This window comes from Chelonia mydas, chromosome 5, assembly GCF_015237465.2.
Source record: "Chelonia mydas isolate rCheMyd1 chromosome 5, rCheMyd1.pri.v2, whole genome shotgun sequence".
Classification (NCBI taxonomy): domain Eukaryota; kingdom Metazoa; phylum Chordata; order Testudines; family Cheloniidae; genus Chelonia; species Chelonia mydas.
In genome coordinates this window covers 87226550-87247452 of record NC_051245.2, presented here as the reverse complement: position 1 = coordinate 87247452, position 20903 = coordinate 87226550, and the positions used below count along the sequence as shown (strand labels likewise).

The 20903-nt window shown below is 44.7% G+C and overlaps 1 protein-coding gene across 29 annotated transcripts in view; it reads left to right on the top strand.

The window, feature by feature from the left end:
* The window catches only part of AOPEP (aminopeptidase O (putative)), a 393415-nt gene that overhangs the window by 240281 nt on the left and 132231 nt on the right, over positions 1-20903 (top strand). For 26 of the 29 annotated variants that reach the window (XM_043547078.1, XM_037901726.2, XM_043547087.1 and 23 more), the window contains one exon: positions 12815-12875. In XM_043547078.1, the coding sequence (XP_043403013.1) occupies positions 12815-12875 (61 nt within the window). Of the gene's footprint in view, positions 1-4237; positions 4661-12814; positions 12876-16965; positions 17499-20903 lie in introns of those variants that run through there. The other 3 variants (XM_037901739.2, XM_043547090.1, XM_037901740.2) reach the window with 2 other exon arrangements.

Sequence of the window (20903 nt, the reverse complement as noted above, 5' to 3'; positions counted from 1 at the left end):
ATAAACTGTATTGCTTCCCACTTACTTCAATGTTCTGAATTTATCTGTCTCAGAATAGTATTTATTATTTAATTTTTCATAATAAAACACTTGTATTATATTGCATCCTAAATTTCTACATAATGCAACAATATAGGATCATGTAGGTGTACATAATTGCAAACAATAGATCTGATTATTGTGGATTATCCAAACCACAGGAGTTGAAGGTGAGGTCTGAATGCTGGAATCACGTTAGCACCAGTGACAGATAAAAAGGGCATGCTGAGTCTAAGGGACCTAACAGTTAAATGCTCTAAACCCAAAAGATGTGAACAAATAGCCAGGGACCTTTAAAAGCTGGTCAAATCTGGTTTTAAATAATTAACCTAAATGTAGAATGCTACCTTGTACAAATGTAGTGCCTATGTTTAATGTACTCTTGGTTATCTGTGGAAAAAAAATCAATTTCCCTAATGATCGGACATGCAGAATTGTAATTTCTTGAAAGTTCAGGCTGGCTAAGTGGAAATGCTTTTGTTTGACTGCTGTGATTATTTGAACCACATGGTCTGAGCAAAAAATGTCTGTTCATAGCACAGTCTGTTGTCTTATAAGTTAAAAGAAAATTTTAGTACAGGTAAGCAATACTTCTATTGATTTGGGGGGGATATCTTTGCCTGTGCCTGAGTTCATCCCTCTCCTTAATACTGCTAAACCACTCTGCCTTGGGGTGAATTTATCCCTGAACTTTTGAAGAAAAGTTTTTTTTTTGCTGTGGAATGTACCAGATTGCTCTCACTAGCATGTATTATCAAAACATTTTCTCGAGAGTGGATGGCCATGGATTCCCACCACAAAAGGCTTCATCCCCTTTCACCATCCTGTGCAAATAACTAAAGCATTGCAGACAAGCTTTCAAATAGTATGGCATGAAACAGAAATACATCTATACTTCTTTAATTTCATCCACCTTGCTCCCTTTTTCCCTAGTTCCTTCCCATTTATTTCTAGAGATGATTAGCATGCTGTGATATCCCAGGTATTTGGGAATACCCTAGCTACTGAAAGACACAAAGTGACAAATCTGAGGAAGGATTCTCTTATGGGTAAGGCATTAGGAGATCTGGGTTCAATTCCTGGCTCTGCCATAGACTTCCTATGTGATGGTGAGGATGTTAGTCAGGATCAGCTTGTGGACCTCCTATTCATATTGTTGAACGGTTACATTTGAGTAGTCCATTGACTTCCCCTTTGGGACAGAATCTGCCACCTTTAGTCACAGTGAACAGTACTTTATTCATCAAATAGTCACATTGATTTCAGTGGGACTTTCTGCACAATAATGTATTATGCATTGTGAGTAAGGGTGGCAGAATCTCATCTGGATTCTCAGAGTATGCGTGTCTCAGTTCCGCCTATGAGAAATGGTGATAATAATACTTTCCTACCTCATAGGGGTGTTGTGAGAGTAAATTCATAAATACTTGGGAGCAGCAGCACCAACTTTCTAATGTGCTGGGGTGTGCGCGACACCCTGGCTCTGCCCCAGGCCCCACTCCCACTCCACCCCTTCCCCCAAACCCCTGCCCCTTCCCCCCCCACCGTGCCCTGCCCCCACTCCACGCCTTAAACCCTACCCTGCCCTGTCTCTTCCTGCTCCATTTCACCCTCTTCCCCAAGCCCTTCCTGCACACCGCAGAACAGCTGATCTGCAGCAGGCAGGAGGCCCTGGGAGAGATAGGGAGGTTATGATCAGCGAATGGTAGGGGGGAGGAGAGCTGGCTGCCGGTGGGTGCTCAGCACCCACCATTTTTTGCCTCCTATGCTTGGGAGGCACTGAGATGTGATGGTGCGCAGCTGAAGTCATGTAAGCCAGAAATTCTGAAAGCAAAGTCTTTCCTCTTACATTTTCTTTGGTTTGTTGCATCTAACTCAAGAAGTAACCTATATGTCTGGAAAAGTGCTACAGTTATAAACAGTAGCATCAACAACTAAAGCCTTTGGCCATTCCAAGATTTCTTTTTCTTTTTAACTTGGCTAGTTACCTAAATATTTATGAGCAGTCAAGGTGTTTCCCTTATGTTGCAAAGCAGTTAAGATACAGACTGTGAATAATGGCTCCTTGGATCTATTCCAGTCTCTGCCTCCGACTTTTAATGTCGAGGAGTGACCCCTAGTTCTTGTATTAAGGGGAGTAGCAGCACTTTTTCTCCACACCATTCATGATTTTATAAACCTCTATCATATCTCCCTGCTGAACAGTCCCATTCTTTTTAATCTCTTTTTGTATGGAAGCTGTTCCATGCCTTTGATCATTTTTGTTTGCACTCTCTGTATTACCAATTTTAATATATCTTTTTTGAGATGAGGTGAACTACATGCAGTATTCAAGGGTGGGCATACCATGGATTTAAATAGGGGCATTATGTTTTTTTCTGTTTTATTATCTATTCCTTTCCTGGTGGTTCCTAACCTTCTGCTAGCTTTTTTGACTGCCATTGCACATTGAGTGGATGTTTTCAGAGAAATGTCCATGATGAGTTTCTTAAGTGATAACAGGTAATTTAGACCCCATCATTTTGTATGTATAATTGGGATTACATGCATTACTTTGCATTTATCAACATTGAATTTCATCTGCCATTTTGTTGCCTAATCACCAACTTTAGTGAGATCCCTTTGTAACTCTTCGCAGTCAGCTTTGGGCTTAACTGTTTTAAGTAATTTTGTATCGTTTGCAAACTGTGCTGCCTCACTGCTTACCTCTTTTCCTAGGTAATTTATGAATAAGTTGTACAGTACTGGTTCCAGTATAGATTTTTGGGAGACCCTGCTGTTTACCTCTCTTAGTTGTGAAAATTGACCATTTATTCTTACCCTCTGTTGCCTATCTTTTAATCAGTTACTGATCCATGAGATGATCTTCCCACTTATCCCATGACTGCTTACTTTGCTTAAGAACCTTTGGTGAGGGACCTTGTCAGAGGCTTTCTGAAAGTCCAAGTCCAAGTGGATCACCTTTGTCCACTTGCTTGTTGGCACTCTCAAAGAATTTGAGTAGATTGGTGAGGCCAATCTACAAAGGTCATATCAATTCTTCCCCAACGTATCGTCTTTATCTATGTATGTAATTATTCTGTGCTATATTATAGTTTCAGTTTCCCTGGGACTGAAGTTAGGCTTGCTGGCCTGAAATTGCTTGGATCACCTCTGGAGCCTTTTTTGAAAATTGATGTTACATTAGCTACCCTCCAGTCATCTGGTACAGAGGTTGATTTAAGCAATGGGTTACATACTACAGTTAGTAGTTCTGCAATTTCACATTTGAGTTCCTTTAGAACTCTTGGGTGAATACCATGTAGTCCTGGTGACTTTTATTACTATTTAATTTAACAGTGTGTTCCAAAACCATCTCTATCGTACCTCAAATAGGGACAATTCCTCAGATTTGTCATCTGAAAAAAATGGCTGAAGTGAGGGGATTTCCCCCACATCTTCTGCAATGATAACTGAGGCAAAGAATTCATTTGGCTTCTCTACAATGGTCTTCACTTCCTTCCCTGAGTGTTTGACAGATTTCATGCTTCTGACATATGTAAAAAAAAAATTTGCTGTTCATTTTTTTTTTTTTGTCTTTAGCTAGTTGCTCTTAAAATTCTTTCTTGGCCTGTCTTATTGTACTTTTACACTTGACTTGCCAGAGTTTATGCTCCTTTCTATTTTCCTCACTAGGATTTTATTTCCAGTTTTTAAATTATGCCTTTTTGCCTCTAACTGCCTCTTTTATTATGCTTTTTAGCCACAGTGGTGTCTTACTGGGTTTTTTTATTTGGGGTATACATTTAGTTTACTCTATTATGGTGTTTTGAAATAGTCTCCATGCAGCTCACAGGTATTTCACCCTTGTGAAGTGTATCTTTTAATTTCCATTTAACTAGCTTCCTCGTTTTTGTGTTGGTCCTCGGTTTGAACTTAAATGCTACTGTGATGGGTTTCTTTAGCATTTTTTCCCCCTACAAGGATGTTAAATTTAATTACATTATGTTTGCTATGACTGTGTGGCTCTGCTATATTCACCTCTTGGACCAGATCTTATGCTCAGTATAAGACTAAATCAAGATTGCCTCACCCTTGAGGGTTCCAGGACAAGCAGTCTGATAACTTTTCTGTGTCTCAGTTTTCCTAACTGAGTGTAACAATCTGTATCTGTGTCATAGAAATGTGGAGAAAATTAATGGCCTCTGCTCCTCTCCAGGAACAGTCTGTACCTCCTTCTTGCCACCCAACCCACTGCTGAGGTGGTGAATCCACGCTCGCTCCCCCAGGAAGAAGCATGCTGGATGCCTGGCACAACATCGTTCATGAGCACCCGAAATCCCTCACTGGGGAACTCCCCAACCCAGCATGCAAGAGAGGAACGATGAGCCCAGTTCAGTCCCTCTAGCCCAGCCTGTGTTTGGCCCCCAAACTCCATGCAGGAGATGTCCCAGTTTTCACCGTTCTCCCCTCTTGTGAGGGGAAGGGGAAGGGCAAGGGCAAGAAGACATGTCCACAGGCAGTAATGTTTGCCCTCTTCTCGGGAAATTTGACCAGGTTTTTTGTTCATTTTTTCTTTTTACAAACCATTTTAGCTCTGTGTTCGATGTATGTCTGTAAATAAAATTTACTGTTCACTTCACTGGCATAGTCAATGTGATATTTCTCACACGTTTGGGATGGGTCAGCAGGATTCACAGCATGCCTGTGATTTCTGTAAATGTGTGGTGTCAAAGAAATGCATTGAATCCTGTCCTTTCCATCCCTTCCCCCCACATCTGTGAATTTCCTAGTGTGAAACAAACAAAACAAACATACAAAAAAACCCAAATCAGGCTTCATGAACTAAGCTGTGAAATAACTGTTGCTGCCCAAAGCACCAGAATGCTTTGTTAGTTACTTAATTGACAATACAGAGAAAGGGAACAAAAGGAAATTAACAGTGAAGATACTTAACATTGAATAAAGAAAAGGAGTACTTGTGGCACCTTAGAGACTAACCAATTTATTTGAGCATAAGCTTTCGTAGCTCACGAAAGCTTATGCTCAAATAAATTGGTTAGTCTCTAAGGTGCCACAAGTACTCCTTTTCTTTTTGCGAATAAAGACTAACATGGCTGTTACTCTGAAACTTAACATTGAATGATGGCTTTCCTGATCTACTCCTCCCCTACTCCAACCAAAGGGTCACCACTTGCAAAGGGAGTACTAATGCATAGCAGCTAATAAGTGCTGTGAGCAATGGTGTGAGAAAACATTGTGAAGAAAGTGTGTGTGAAGGCCCTCCAAAAATCTTTCAGAATTGTTGTTACATTACTTTAACAATGCTTAAGTGCTGCCCATAAAGAATCCTGAACAGGTTAACATATACAAAAATTTGCTCAGTGATATCAGTAAAGTGCATATACGCACAGTCATTGCAGTACAAAACCATGGCAAAGGTGTTAACCCTGAGGGCCCTCACTCAAATGTCTTCTTTCAGTTCGGGCATGTCTACACTGGCAAAGTTACAGTGCCACTCAGAGAGTGCTGAAGGAAAACCACTGTTGTGTGTTCACACTGACAGCTGGCTGCGCAATAGCATGTTCACACTTGCGGTGCTATTTGGAGCGGTGCACTCTGGGCTGCTATCCCACAGAGTACCTCTTTCTCTTTTGCCACTAAGACATGTGGGAAGGTGGAAGGGGTCGCGGGGCATCCTGGGTCCTGTCCCAGTACCCTGTGATGCATTGGTTCTCATCCCAGCAATCCCTGTGCTTCCATCCACATTTGGCTCCATCTTTCAATTGTTTGTGTACTGCACGCCCTGCCTCTTCCTGGCTGGTGGAATCGATCCAGAGCTGTGGACAAGAATGCTGCTCTCACTGACCAATGCGTCACGAGTGGCAATGGAGTTATTCCTTAAACTACAAAGGCAAGAAGCGTGCGACATTGATCTCACCACATCTAGTAGCTATGACATGAGATTGCTTGTGGCATTCACAGAGGTGCTGACCACAGTGGAACATCGCTTTTGGGCTCAGGAAACAAGCACTGAGTGGTGGGATCACATTGTGATGCACGTCTGGGATGACGAGCAGTGGCTGCAGAACTTTTGCATGAGGAAAGCCACATTCATGGGACTGTGTGATGAGCTCGTACCAACCCCTGCGGCACAAGGACATGAGAATGAGAGCTGCCAGGTTGCTGGAGAAGCGTGTGGCGATTGTGATCCTGCGAGACCCCACTTACCCCTTAATGCCGTGGCTCATGAAGCCATACACGGGGCATCTTGACAGCAGCAAGGAGCAGTTCAACAACAGGCTGAGCAAGTGCAGAATGACTGTGGAGTATGCATTCGGCCGTTTAAAAGCCCGCTGGCAATGCCTGTATGGGAAGCTGGACATGGCTGATGGCAATATTCCTATTCTTATAGCCGTGTGCTGTATGCTCCATAATATTTGTGAAGGGAAGGGTGAAAGCTTCACTCAGGGCTGGACTGCAGAGGCTCAGTGCCTGGAGGCTGAGTTTGAACAGCCGGAGACCAGAGCTATTAGAGGGGCACAGTGCGGGGCCATAAGGATCAGGGATGCTCTGAGGCAGCAATTTGAAGCTGAAAGCCACTAATATTTGTTGCTATGCTCGGGATTGCAGTGCTTGTAATGGTAGGAGGTGAGTGGTGCACATGATGCAAGAAGGGGCCTTAACATAATTTTATGTTGCTTTGCAGTGCTCTTTTTGCTTTCACTTAATAGAATAAAGAATAAACACAATTATTTTATTGAAAGATAACAACCAGAGGAGAGAGTCAAATGAAAAAAATCATCAACAGGGAGGGAGAGGGGGGAATGGAAGGAATGTGGAAATGGAAGGTCTCAAGAGGAGGAGGGGTCCCGGGATGACTACAGATTTGTTTATGTCCAGGGATCATATCCATCCTTCTCCTTTGGAGTACAATGCAGCGGGTGCTGTACTTCAGCAGGGCCAAACTGAAGATGGATGGGTGTTGAGTGCAGTGAGTAGTGGGAGTCCACACTGCTGGACTGTGAGGAGTGGAATGCTGCAGGTAGAGAGTGGAGCCAAAAGGTTGATAAGAGTGTGTTGGTGGTGTGTGGGGGAGCGCATGGGAAAAAGTTTTGTGACAGCGGCTGCAGGGGAGGGCGGGCATGGAGCTGCTCGGTTTGAAGAGCTTGTATCGCCTGGAGCGTGTCCGCTTGGTGTTCCATAACGTTTGAGCCGCTCTGTGGCTTCTTTCTGGTGTGCCGAATTCTCCTTTCGGTACCTCTTCTTGTTGTCCCGCCACTCCTTCAGTTCCTTTTTCTTGGCGGCGCAGTGCATCATAACATCACGCATAAAGTCCTCCTTAGTTCTTCTTGGACGCTTTTTAATTCTTCGCAACCATTCTGCCACCGATAACAAAGAGGGAGGCAGTGCTCCCAAGGTCATCTCTGTGAAGTTTAAATGCAACATTTTACAGAAGCAGTATTGTTTGCAACACAGACAACACTGTTTCAGTGCTTTAAAACACAGCCAGTACTCACACACCTATCACTAACTGGCTGATCCCAGGCAAGCACACATAAGCCACAAGACCCCCAAAATGGTGAGTAGCCACAGGGACAGGTTAATCACTGTTCCCAGACCCTGCTGTACACTTGGGCGCTTGGGCAGAGCCAGCACTGTAGGGGCGGCCTGTTAATCATTCCTGTCCCCACACTTTCAACAGGAGGTGATCGCTATGGAAGATATCTCACTGCTGAGGGTGAGCAGGGAATCAAGGAAGGGTCTTCTCCAAGCCTGTGGCTTCCGTCCTGGCCCCTATGCAGCTAGCCTGTGTGCAGCTATGGTGTCCCCCTTACCCCCCCCCCCCCCAATGAAGGTACACTGGTGTGGGAAACTTACCATTAATTGGGCAAGAAAAAAAGCAGCTCTGCTGAGGAACCTGCTGGAGCGGATTGCCCAGTATCTCAACAAGAGTTTCCTGCAGATCTCTGAGGGAGATTCCTGTGAAGTAAGGCAGTGTATCAACAGCCTGTTCCGCCACTCAAACTAGGCATGAGGTAGGAGACAAGCCTGCTTTCTGCAACCCTCCTGCCCCCAACAACTCGCTTCAGCAATTCCCAAAATCAGATCCACTTACCAGGGGCCTCCTCTCTTGTTTGCGCTTCGCCAAGCTCTGCCTGCTGTGACTGGTTAGGCTCTTCCGGGGTAGAAAAGAGCTCCTGACTGCATGCATCTCTGGCTTCCGAGTCATCCTCTGCCTCTGGTTCCTCCTGGCTCGGTCCACTCTCGACTGGCAACAAAGCCAACGAAGTATCCACAGGGGACTTGTTCCAAAGACAAACTGTCCATCACACGGCATGGAAAAACCTCAGAATTCTGTCCAAAGGCATGTCCCTGCATATCTTGCTGAGTCATAAGGCGAGTCTGCCTTCTCTCAATGGGTCAGTTGTATAGCTGATGGTCCTTAATGGGCCATCAAGCAGGCTAGGCAGAGCTGACACCAACTTGTCTGGGGTGTCACCGAGAAGCATAGCATAAGTTTGAAATACAGACAGTATAGAGCCAATATTCATAACTTTAACTACAAAAATGATACACACATATAGACAGTATAATCATAACCAGCAAACCATAACCTTGTCTTAGACACCTCATATGACCCCCTTTATATAAGATTTGGTGCCACTACAGGACCTTGGTTGCAACAATGATCTATATGGTCCCAGTTCAAGTCAATAACGTCACAGTAGGTATCATAATTCCTTCTGCTGGAGCGCAGCTGGGACTGGACAGCCTCCTCTTCCCAAATGCCAATGAGGTCCAGCAGCTCGGCAGAGCTCCAAGCAGGGGATTGCCTGGTGCATGGAGCAGGCTTGGCCACCTGGAAAGATGCGCTGAGACCACTGCATGCATCACTGAGCAAACAGGAAGGCGACTTTCAAATTTGCAAAGGAATGTATGGGGTGGGGCTGAAGGTTGGTTACCTGAGGGCAGGGCAGTAGAGTTCAAACTGATGGCCAGAGAGGTGAGAACAGGCATTGTGGGACACTTCTCAGTGGCCAATCACAGCGCTGTAATCACCATGGTGTCTACACTGGCAGCGCAGCACTGTAGCCACAGTGCAGAAAGCTCTACGCCTCTCGTCGAGGTGGTTTTTTTTAGCGCACTGTATCTGCACAGTTTCTGCGCACTAAGTGATTTGGCAGTGTGTACACCTCAGGAGTTACAGCATTCAAAACTGCTTTACTGCGCACAAACTTGCCAGTGTAGGCGGGGCCTAAGGCTCTGTCTACGCTACGCACCTTTCAGTGACACAGCTGTGCTGCTACAGCCATGCTGCTAAAATGTGCACAGAGTAGCCACTCCTTTTTGACAGGAAAGAGCTCTCTTGCCAAAAAAAAATAATTCCACCCCCAATGAGAAGCGGTAGCTTTGTCAGCAGGAGAGCTCTCCCGCCGACAAAGCATGGTTCACACCAGTGGTTTTGATCGGTAAAACTTATGTAGTTCGTGTGTATGTTTTTTTCACACCCCTGAACAACAAAAGTTTGACCAACGAAAGTCCAGTGTAGAGAAAGCTTTAGACCAGGTGTGGGGACCAACCTCTGTTGATGAGAGAGACAAGCTTTCAAGCTACATAGAGCTCTTCCTCAAGTTTAGGAAAAAGAACAAGGAGTACTTGTGACACCTTAGAGACTAACAAATTTATTTGAGCATAAGCTTTCGTGGGCTAAATCCCACTTCATCAGATGCATGCAGTGGAAAATACACTAGGAAAATATATATACATACAGAGAACATGAAAAAATGGGGGTGGCCATACCAACTCTAACGAGACTCATCGATTAAGGTAGTCTATTATCAGCAGGAGAAAAAAAACTTTTGTAGTGATAATCAGGATGGCCCATTTCAAACAGTTGACAAGAAGGTGTGAGTAACAGTAGGGGAAAAATTAGCATGGGGAAATAGTTTTTAGTTTGTGTAATGACTCATCCACTCCCAGTCTTTATTCAAGCCTAATTTAATGGTGTCCAGTTTGCAAATTAATTCCAGTTCTGCAGTTTCTCGTTGGAGTCTGTTTTTGAAGTTTTTTTGTTGAATAATTGCGACTTTTAGGTCAGTAATTGAGTGACCAGGGCGGTTGAAGTGTTCTCCGACTGGTTTTTGAATGTTATAATTCTTGACATCTGATTTGTGTCCATTTATTCTTTTGCGTAGAGACTGTCCGGTTTGGCCAATGTACATGGCAAAGGGGCATTGCTAGCACATGATGGCATATATCACATTGGTAGATGTGCAGGTGAACAAGCCTCTGATAGTGTGGTTGATGTGATTAGGTCCTATGATAGTGTCCCTTGAATAGATATGTGGACAGAGTTGGCAATGGGCTTTGTTGCAAGGATAGGTTCCTGGGTTAGTGTTTTTGTTGTGTGGTGTGTGGTTGCTGGTGAGTATTTGCTTCAGACTGGGGGGGGCTGTCTGTAAGCGAGGACTGGCCTGTCTCCCAAGATCTGTGAGAGTGAGGGATCGTCCTTCAGGATAGGATGTAGATCCTTGATGATGCGCTGGAGAGGTTTTAGTTGGGGGCTGAAGGTGACGGCTAGTGGCATTCTGTTACTTTCTTTGTTGGGCCTGTCCTGTAGTAGGTGACTTCTGGGTACTCTTCTCATTCTGTCAAGCTGTTTCTTTACTTCAGCAGGTGGGTATTGTAGTTGTAAGAATGCTTGATAGAGATCTTGTAGGTATTTGTCTCTGTCTGAGGGGTTGGAGCAAATGCGGTTGTATCTTAGAGCTTGGCTATAGACAATGGATTGTGTGGTGTGGTCTGGATGAAAGCTGGAGGCATGTAGGTAAGTATAGCAGTCAGTAGGTTTCCGGTATAGGGTGGTGTTTACGTGACCATCACTTACTAGCACTGTAGTGCTAATTTTTCCCCTACTGTTACTCACACCTTCTTGTCAACTGTTTGAAATGGGCCATCCTAATTATCACTACAAAAGTTTTTTTTCTCCTGCTGATAATAGCCCACCTTAATCGATGAGTCTCGTTTGAGTTGATATGGCAACACCCATTTTTTCATGTTCTGTGTGTGTGTGTATATCTTCCTATTGTATTTTCCACTGCATGCATCTGATGAAGTGAGCTTTAGCCCACGAAAGCTTATGCTCAAAATAAATTTGTTAGTCTCTAAGATGCCACAAGTACTCCTCGTTCTTTTTGCTGATACAGACTAACACGGCTACTACTCTGAAGTTCAGGAAAGGCACTCAGAGTGTCACAGCTAAATACAAGATCAACAGATAGCATAAGTAGTTAGCACATATTTTAAGGGACCATTCAAGGTGAATGTGTGCTAACTACTTATGCTACACTATCTGTTGCCAGCTTCCAAAGGGCAATAGCCACCCACTTTCGCACTTTCTGAAAATGAGTGGTCTGGAGCTGGAGGGTTGGTGCAAGATGCTCGCACAATTCCGTGAAGGTCTGCTTCCTCATTCAGATGTTCTGTAGCAAATGGTCTTCATCCCAGGTTTCCAACATTATGTGGTCCCACCACACAATGCTAGTTCTCTAGGACTAGAAGCAGCACTCCCCACATGGGCATACTGTTGTAATCCCAGCATTCAACATGTGTTCCATGTTACCCCAGTGGATTTTTATTTACCCTTTTGATCAGCCATCTTAGGCATCTCCAATTTTTCTGGGCCCATTCTGTCCAGCATCTGGTACTGGACTGCATGAACATTTGTCCTACAAGCTGAAGCAGAATCGTACCATCAGGGATTTGCTCCATGTCTTCAGTGAAGTTTGGCAGAAGGGAGAGATGATCAGAAGTTGCCGTCGACAAATGTGGCATACAGTACCAGCTACATGTAGCAAGGCAGTTCCCAGAGTGTCTCCTGTGACAGAAAGGACTGTGGGATATTGTCCTTGAAATAGTAGCACTACCATCACATATTGAAAATGGGCAGTGTGGGTATGAGTATATGCCTGTGCACAGTGTACAACTATGACTAGCACAGCATATGTGGATGCTCAGTATGGGTACCGGGGTACGTGTGCTAGCAATACATGGACAAGTATCCAGGGAAGCATGCAAGCGTACATGTAACTTAAGATGCAAATTTAGGTCCTCATCATACAAATACTTACGTACTTGAGTAACTCAATCCCACTGAGTTCAAATGTAACAGATTGTTTCCTTTCTTAGCAGTTATGGTTTCAGAGTGCATTGTGAGTTTACTCATAAATGTTATGAGGGAAAGAAGCAGGTGCAGAAAAGCTGACATCCAAATATATATACTTACCAACTTTAAGGAGGATTTAAGTCCGGCAGTACATTTTAAAGTCCATACATCTAAGGCAGTTCAGACTTCATGTCAGTTTTAACTCTGGCATTTTTTCCTTTCATTTTGATTGCTCCCTCAATAAAATACTGATTTTGACAATCTCCAGTTAATTTTGCTCCCTTTGTTTCTTTCTCGGAAAAGAGAAACAGAAAAGCCACACAAACAGAATCACAGAGCACCTGTTCATGCTTATGTGTTTCATAAATGCAGCTTAGCTTCTTGTACTTTTTCTGTCAGCTTTCATAATCACTGAATTAATCATTTTAGTTTGAAAAACATAGAATCAGATCTGTCTTAATTTGCAAGTGTCATCTCTGGTAATGTTAATTAAAAAGAACAAGAACTGGATTATAAACTACTGCTTAGTCTACAAGGTTTTTATTCTATTTTTACATGTTTTTCTCTGGAAAATATACATATTTGTGTATGTATGTTCCATGAAACAAGTTTAATTTTATTTTAAAGGTACGGACTATCGGTTGAAAATATCATCGGGGCCTGGCTTGACACTTCTGGAATACCAAAGGTAAATGCAAAGTATCTTTTCTCAATAGATTTCAGACAATGACTGTTTGTTCAAATCCCTGCTTCTACAATCACAGGTATGACACAAAGTAAATCTCTGTTTTGATGACATTTGCTCTGCATGGCTTTATACTGTATAGAATGGGACTCACCTTTTTTGTTAGTTACAGTTTTATCCGTTGCAAATAAGCTGCCAAAAGAAAAATCTTTGAAACCTTATTTTATTATTAAACATTGTGATCATTGGAAAGTGTGCTGTAAGGTATTGTAATGAGATGCACTACATGTAAGAACATTGTTTGCCTAGGTCAATTTGTGAATTACTGTGACAGCCACACTGACAGCAGAAATGTCAATAAATATGAAATTATCTGTACTTTGATATTTCACGAATGTTGAGTATGATCACAGATCTTCCCAATCTGTTACGTGAATTATGTGTGTTATAGAGAAGTCCCACCTCTGCTCTAGTTAAGGTTGAGCATCACTTCTCTTGAAAGGTTGACTATTGTAAGTTCTCTAAAATCTGCACGATTATTCAGATTGAATTTGCTGTGCCTCTTGAGGGTGATTGCTTGTGTTAGTGGTCCAAATTTGTGGTCATTTGAGCCAGGGTCTCCTGAGAGTCAGCTTAAAAAAACATTTTACAAAATCACCTGGTTCTTCTAACTCTTTTTGTGCACACCTCAGGCTCAACCTCTGGCTCTGATTCTTCCCAAACTGACCTCAGTTGCTTGGGATTTATCTAAACTAGTTCATGGTACCCACTGTCCCCTTGGGGAAGCAATATTGAAAAAGGTTTTAAGGGTAAAGTTTGTAACTCCAGGTCAGCACATGCCAAACTGAAGTGCCTACAAAAAGTGAAATGCATGTGTACAGCAAGATTAGGGCTCTGTGGAAGCCAGAAGGTTTGCAGGCAATGTGGTATCTCAGTAATTAGGCGGCTCAGGGTGACTATCACTGCTCATTGAACATGAGCTGCACCCATGCACCATGAATTTGAGCCCTACCATTGGCAGCTTTGAGAGAATGTATTATGTATGTTCCCTGCCCTTTTGCCTGCATTCTGCAGGGGTGCATTTTGGAAGTTTTACCCTGAATCCAAGACATTTTAAAGTACTCTAAAATCCACATGCAGATTCTGATTTTACTTTAGAAGTATTGTCAAGGAAATCAGCATTAATTAAATAGAGGGAAGATGAAGGACTATAGTAATCAATTAGGGTAATGTAATCATAACTCATACTCTTCATGGGTTTCCTGAACAATGGAACTGAGTGTGATCAAAAGAAAGCGAATTGTTGGCTCATTTGTTCAAGGTGTTTCTGATAGACAGGTCCCCTAACATGAGCTGCTCATAACATTTTCAGATTCTTATCACCTTTTTGGTCCTAACCTATGGAATATTGGGTGTAATGGTGATTTTGGAGCAGTGGGGAGGGGGAGGAATGGGGGGGTGCTAGAGCAGTACAGGAGTTGGGAGGCTATAGGATGGCGGCTTTGCCTCTCTGCTAACCTTCATCCTTAGGGCTGTGCTCTGCCATAGCTACTGAGCTGCCAGCACACACCCTAAACAATTACTCTTATTAGTGCAAGAGATCATCTAAACACTGTTTTTGAAAACCCTCGTCAATGACCAGAGTTCTGCTGAAGAAAAATGTAGTTTTGCTTTGGTTCCTCAATGATTAAGGATTTTTGCTCTCTAGGAACTCAGAAACATGGACACCAGAACTATAAGGAGAAAAAATTGGGCACCTTCCCCTTCAGAAGGGAAGTAGAACCATCTGTGCCCTCCTCCTCCTCCCTCTCTCCCCTACAAATACCCCCTACCCACATAGTTCCTCCCTGTTGCATCTCCACAAGGCTGAGGAAGGGGGCTCGTGGGCTCCCCTTTCCTTCACTGCTCCCTGATCAATGAAAGAACCCAGAACTCCCTCCCTTCCCCATGCTGACTTCAACAGTGGGGAAAGGGCTCCAGGCTCACCCCTCTCTTTGACGCAGCTGTTCCTAGGGGGAAAGGGTGGTTGCAGAGCAGCACAGGAGTATGTGGGGAAGAAAGGAAGGAAGATCAGAGTTGCGCAGTGTGGGATCTAGGAAGGCTTCAGCTCTTCCCCCAAACTCTAGATCTCTATTACCCGCCCCCCCTGCATTTCTCTCCCTGTTTCATTATATGTTCCCACAGTGCTGAGGCCATGATGGGAAAAGTGATGAAGCAAGTTCAGTGCATGGCATGAACACACACTGCTGAGAGTGAGTGGAGAGCTGAGAACAGAAACGCTACATCGGGGGGGCAAACTTTTTGACCTGAGAGCCGCATCGGGTTTCTGAAATTGTATGGAGGGCTGGTTACGGGAGGCTGTGCCTCCCCAAACAGCCAGGCATGGCCCGGCCCCCGCCCCCTATCCGACCCCCCCCCCCGGTGACCCCAGCCACATCCACCCCTGCTGCTCTCTGTCCGCTGACCGCCCCCGGACTCCCTGCCCCATCCAACCTCCCCTCTCCTTCCTGACTGCCCCCCGGGACCCCTGCCTCATCCAACAACCCTTCTCTCTGACCGCGCCCAGACCCACCGCCACTAACTGCCCCCCATTGCCCCATCCAACCCCCCTCTCCTTCCTGACTGCCCCCCCGGGACCCGTGTCCCATCCACTCTCCCCCCCCGCTCCCTATTACCTGACTGCCTCCAGAATCCCCGTCCCTGACTGCCCCCCACCAGCCCCACCCAACCCCTCCTCTCCTTCCTGACTGCCCCTCTGGGACCCATGCTCCCATTCAACTCCCCTGTTGCCCGCCCTGACTGCACTGACCCCTATCCACACCCCTGGCCACCCCCCAAACTTCCTTTCCCTCTATCCAACCCCCGCCCCCGCTCCCTGCCCCCTTACCATGCTGCCTGGAGCACCAGTAGCTGGCGGCACGGCTGCACCAGGACAGGCAGCCGTGCCGTGCAGCACTGAGCACCAGGTCAGGCCGTGGCTCTGCAGCTGTGCTGCCCTAAGAGCTCGCAGCCCCGCTGCCCAGAGCATTGCGCCAGCAGTGCAGTGAGCTGAAGCTCTGGGGGAGGGGAAACAGCAGGGGAGGGGCCGGGGGCAAGCTTCCCAGGCCAGGAGCTCAGGGGCCGGGTAGGATGGTCCCGCGGGCCAGATGTGGCCCGCCAGCCGTAGTTTGCCCACCTCTGCGCTGGATCCATGGCACAAGCATACAATGAAGACACTGGGGTGGGGAATGGAATGGGGAAGTTAGATGCCAGGCACTGTACGCAGCACTGAAATCATATTTGGGAGTTGAGAACATGCTCAGGGCATGCACCAAGCATACTGTGCTGAAACCAAGTGAGGAGTTGAGAACAGGCCTACTCAGTGCATGGTGTTTGGCCACAAGCACTGGAACCAAGGGAGGGGAGATAAGAACATCCAGTGAGATGAGTGAATCAGTTCACACCTTTCAGAACTTGTTTTGAGGCTGTATTCATCTTAACTGGGTATTCTCTTTTAGCTAGGAACATCCAATTTAGATGAATGGGCCACTTCCCACCTCTCTGATCCTCCTATACTGCTAAGAGTAAGTTGTAGCTGCAGACTTAGGGTATGTCTACACTACGAAATTAGGTCGATTTTATAGAAGTCGATTTTTAGAATTCGATTTTATACAGTCGATTGCATATGTCCACACTAAGCTCATTAAGTTGGCGGAGTGCGTCCTCACTACAGTGGCTAGCATCGACTTATGGAGCGGTGCACTGTGGGTAGCTATCCCACAGTTCCTGCAGTCTGCGCCGCCCATTGGAATTCTGGGTTAAGCTCCCAATGCCTGATGGGGCCAAAACATTGTCCCGGGTGGTTTTGGGTATATGTCATCAGTTGCCCCTCCCTCCGTGAAAGCAACAGCAGACAATCATTTTGCGCCTTTTTTCCTGGGTTACCCGTGCAGATGCCATACCATGGCAAGCATGGAGCCCGCTCAGCTCACCGTCACCGCTGCTGTTGTGGGCAAGTCTACTGTGGGGGCTGTTGTGATCCAAGTAGCCAATGCAATCATTTATGTTCTGTTATCAAGGGTAGTGACTCTGGGAAATGTGCGTGCCTTTTTAGATTTTAGGTGCATCACATTCCTGTCCTTTGTCGCTGGTGAAGAAGTCTTGCAGCTGTACATTCCAGTCCGGTCGGTGCTGTAACACCCCATACCACTTCTATGGTTGACACATGTAACAGCTCCAGGGCTCTTGCTCTTTTGCCTTGGCTGAGGTACCTTGCCCTACCAGGATCTCCAAGCATTCGACACAGAAGCACCTGCAGCAGCTAGCATTGCTACACAGCAGCAGCTCTTGTGTGTCTTCGCAGCAGACAGTGAAGTAGGACTGCTAGTCGTCCTCGTTCATGGTGTATGGCTCCACCGCTTCCGCTGCAACTCTGCTTTCCTGCAACTCTGCAGCAGACGGTGAAGTAGGACTGGTAGCTGTCCTCGTCGGACATGTAGCTTGGCTGGGGATTCTGGGAAAGTCTTCCCTGCCCAGCTCCTAGCAACCTCCTGGGCATGGTGTTCGGCTCCACTGCTTCCGCTGCAACACTGCTCTCCTGTGAGCTGGAGGCTTCTGCCTCAGGCTGCTCTCCCAGCTGGCAGCACCACACGGTCACACCTACCCCAGCCTACCCCTTGTTTCCATGGCTCATGAAACCTGGACAGTAGTAAGGAGCAGTTCAACCATAGGCTGAGCAAGTGCAGAATGATGGTAGAATGTGCCTTTGGATGTTTAAAAGCTCACTGGTGCTGTTGGTTAGACCTCAGCGCAACCAGCATTCCCACTGTTATTGCTGCTTGCTGTGTGCTCCATAATATCTGTGAGAGTAAGGGGGGAGACATTTATGGCAGGGTGGGAGGTTGAGGCAAATCGCCTGGTGTCCGATTTTGAGCAGCCAGACACCAGGACGATTAGAAGAGCACAGCAAGGTGCGCTGTGCATCAGAGAGGCTTTGAAAACCAGTTTCATGACTGGCCAGGCTTCGGTGTGACAGTTGTGTGTGTTTCTCCTTGATGCAAACCTGCCCACTTTGTTGATTTTAATTCCCTGTAAGCCAACCACCCTCCCCCTTTTGAAATAAAGTATCTATTGTTTTGAAACCATGCATTCTTTATTAATTAAAAAAAAATCAGATAACAGGGCTTTTCCTGTGTACCTGGCTAGTGCATCGGAGTTCAAAGTGCTGTCCAGAGCGGTAACTACACTTCCCTAATTTAACAGTATCTCCTACAAAAAACAACATATTTTTGATTTTGTGATTTTTCTTTTTAAACACCTAGGAACTTCACTGACAAAATACTTTAACACAGAGATAAGGTTGTCCAGGGAGTGCCTGGTGCCCTTCCAAAACATTAAGTCCAACTGCATTCAAACCTCTGAAAACCAGGAAATACACAGTTAAAATAAACATCAGTTCCACAACACAATCTTAACTCTGCCCTCTTTGAGCAATGCCCCAACATGCCATTAACACACATACTAGCACTCAGCCTTTTTAGATGCTGCAGAACATGAAGGGAACAGTGTACATGAGCACTGTAGGACAAATTGTTAACATCTTCTCTTTGCTAAGGCAAAGCTTGGGTTAGGTCAGGAGTAGCAAGATGGAGCTATCTACACCTGGCCTATGCTCATACTGAGTCTACTCCATGCAAATCACTCCAGGCTTGCTAAATGGTATAGTCCCTTCATCAGGCTGCTGACGATCCCTATGATAAGATTACTCCTGTCATCACTACTGATACAACCTGCAGAACTCGGCACTGAAATGAGACATACTTGATGTTTCAAGGGACATACGCATCTCTCCTCATAGAAGCGTAGGACAGAAGGGGACCTCTAGAGGTCATCTAGTCCACTCCCCTGCATGTCCACTCATGGCAGCACTACATAACTAGACCATCCCTGGCACGTGTTTGTCTAACCTGCTCTTAAAAATCTCCAATGATGGAGATTCCACAATGTCCCTAAGCAATTTATTCCAGTGCTTAAATACCCTGACAGTTAGGAAGTTTTTCCTAATGTCCAACCTAAACCAGCCTTTAAACCTGCAATTTAAGTCCATTGCTGCTTCTCTTGCCTCCTTGTAACAACCTTTATTGTACTTGAAAACTGTTATCATGTGTCCCCCCCCCGTTAATCGTCGCTTCTCCAGACTAGACAAACCCAATTGTTTCAATCTTCCCTCATACGTCATGTTTTCTAGACCTTTAATAATTGTTGTTATTTCTCTGGACTTTCTCCAGTTTGTCCACATCTTTCCTGAAACGTGGTGCCCTGAACCGGACATAATACTCCAGTTGAGGCCTAATCAGTGCATAGTTGATCGGAAGAATTACTTCTTGTGTCTTGCTTACAACACTCCTGCTAATACATCCCAGAATGAAGTTGACTCATATTTAGCCTGTGATCCACTATGACCGCCAGATCCCTTTCCACAGTACTCCTTCCTAGGCAGTCATTTCCCATTTTGTATATGTGCAAGTGATTATTCCTTGCTAAGTGGAGTACTTTGCATTTGTCCTTATTGAATTTCATCCTATTTATGTCCGACCATTTCTTCAATTTGTCCAGATCATTTTGAATTTTATTTATGTCCTCCAAAGCACTAGAAACCCCTCCCAGCTTGGTATATTCTGCAAGCTTTAAAAGTGTACTGTATGCTATTATCTAAATCATTGATGAAAATATTAAACAGAACCGGACCCAGAACTAATCCCTGTGGGACCCTACTTGATATGCCCTTCCAGCTTGACTGTGGACCACTGATAACTATTCTCTGGGGATGGATTTCTAACCAGTTTATTTCTCTAGTTTGTTTATGAGACAGTATCAAAAGCCATACTAAAGTCAAGATATATCACATCTACCACTTCCCCCTAATCTACAAAACTTGTTACCCTGTCAAAGAAAGCTATTAAATTGGTATGACAGATTTATTCTTGACAAATCCATGCTGCCCACTACTTATCACCTTATTCTCTTATAGATGTTTGCAAATTGATTGCTTAATTATTTGCTCCATTATCTTTCTGGGTTCTGAGGTTAAGCTGACTGGTCTGTAATTCTCTCGGTTATCATTATTTCACTTTTTATAAATTGGCACTATATTTGTCCTTTTTCAGTCCTCTGGAATCTCTCCCATTTTCCATGACTTTACAAAGGTAATCACTAATGGCTCAAATATCTTCTTAGTCAGCTTCTTGAGTATTCTAGGGTGTATTTCAGCAGGCCCTGATGACTTGAAGACATTTAACTTGTCTAAGTAACTTTTAACTTGTTTTTCCCTATTTCAGCCTCTGATCCTATCTCATTTTCAATGGCATTCACCGTGTTAGACATCCAGTCGCTACTAATCTTTTTGGTCATTTAGCATTACTGCTATTACCACATTTTCTGTTATTGTTTTGTGATAACTCTTCCAACCTGCTCTAACTAATCCCTCTAACTTTCAGTACAACTCTGCCTAACGTGAACACAGCTGGAGAGCATGCAAATACATACTGGAATTCAAATCTGTCAAACACAATGTAAACAATGGCACATTCTCTTTGTTTCTTCCTGTCAATTTATGAGAGTAGCTTTACTGAGACAGTAAACCTGAACCATTCCCAGTGGCTATTGCCAGCTCCATGGAGCAGAGTTAAGGTTGCATTGTGGAGGTGGCACATACCTTAAGTCTTCATTTCCGGGTTTTCAGAGCTGAACTCAATGTTCTGGAAGGGCAGGAGGCACCACCGGGCGAGTTTAAATCTGAATTAACAAAGTTTCTTGTCAGTGAATTTAGAGAGCATTATGTAGAAACTTCAGGCATGGTACCAAGCCAGTGACTTTTCAGACTCTTCTGCAAAGTTTGCTGTAAAGGATTATGACTTGATTAGGAATAACAGCAGGCATATTTAGCTGAGTTTCGTATTCCACACAGCAAACAAGAAGGTTGCTTTTTAGAACAGTTATCCAGATGGAAGGAGAAAAAAGTGTTGTTAATTGTGCGCCATTGAGTCAGCACAT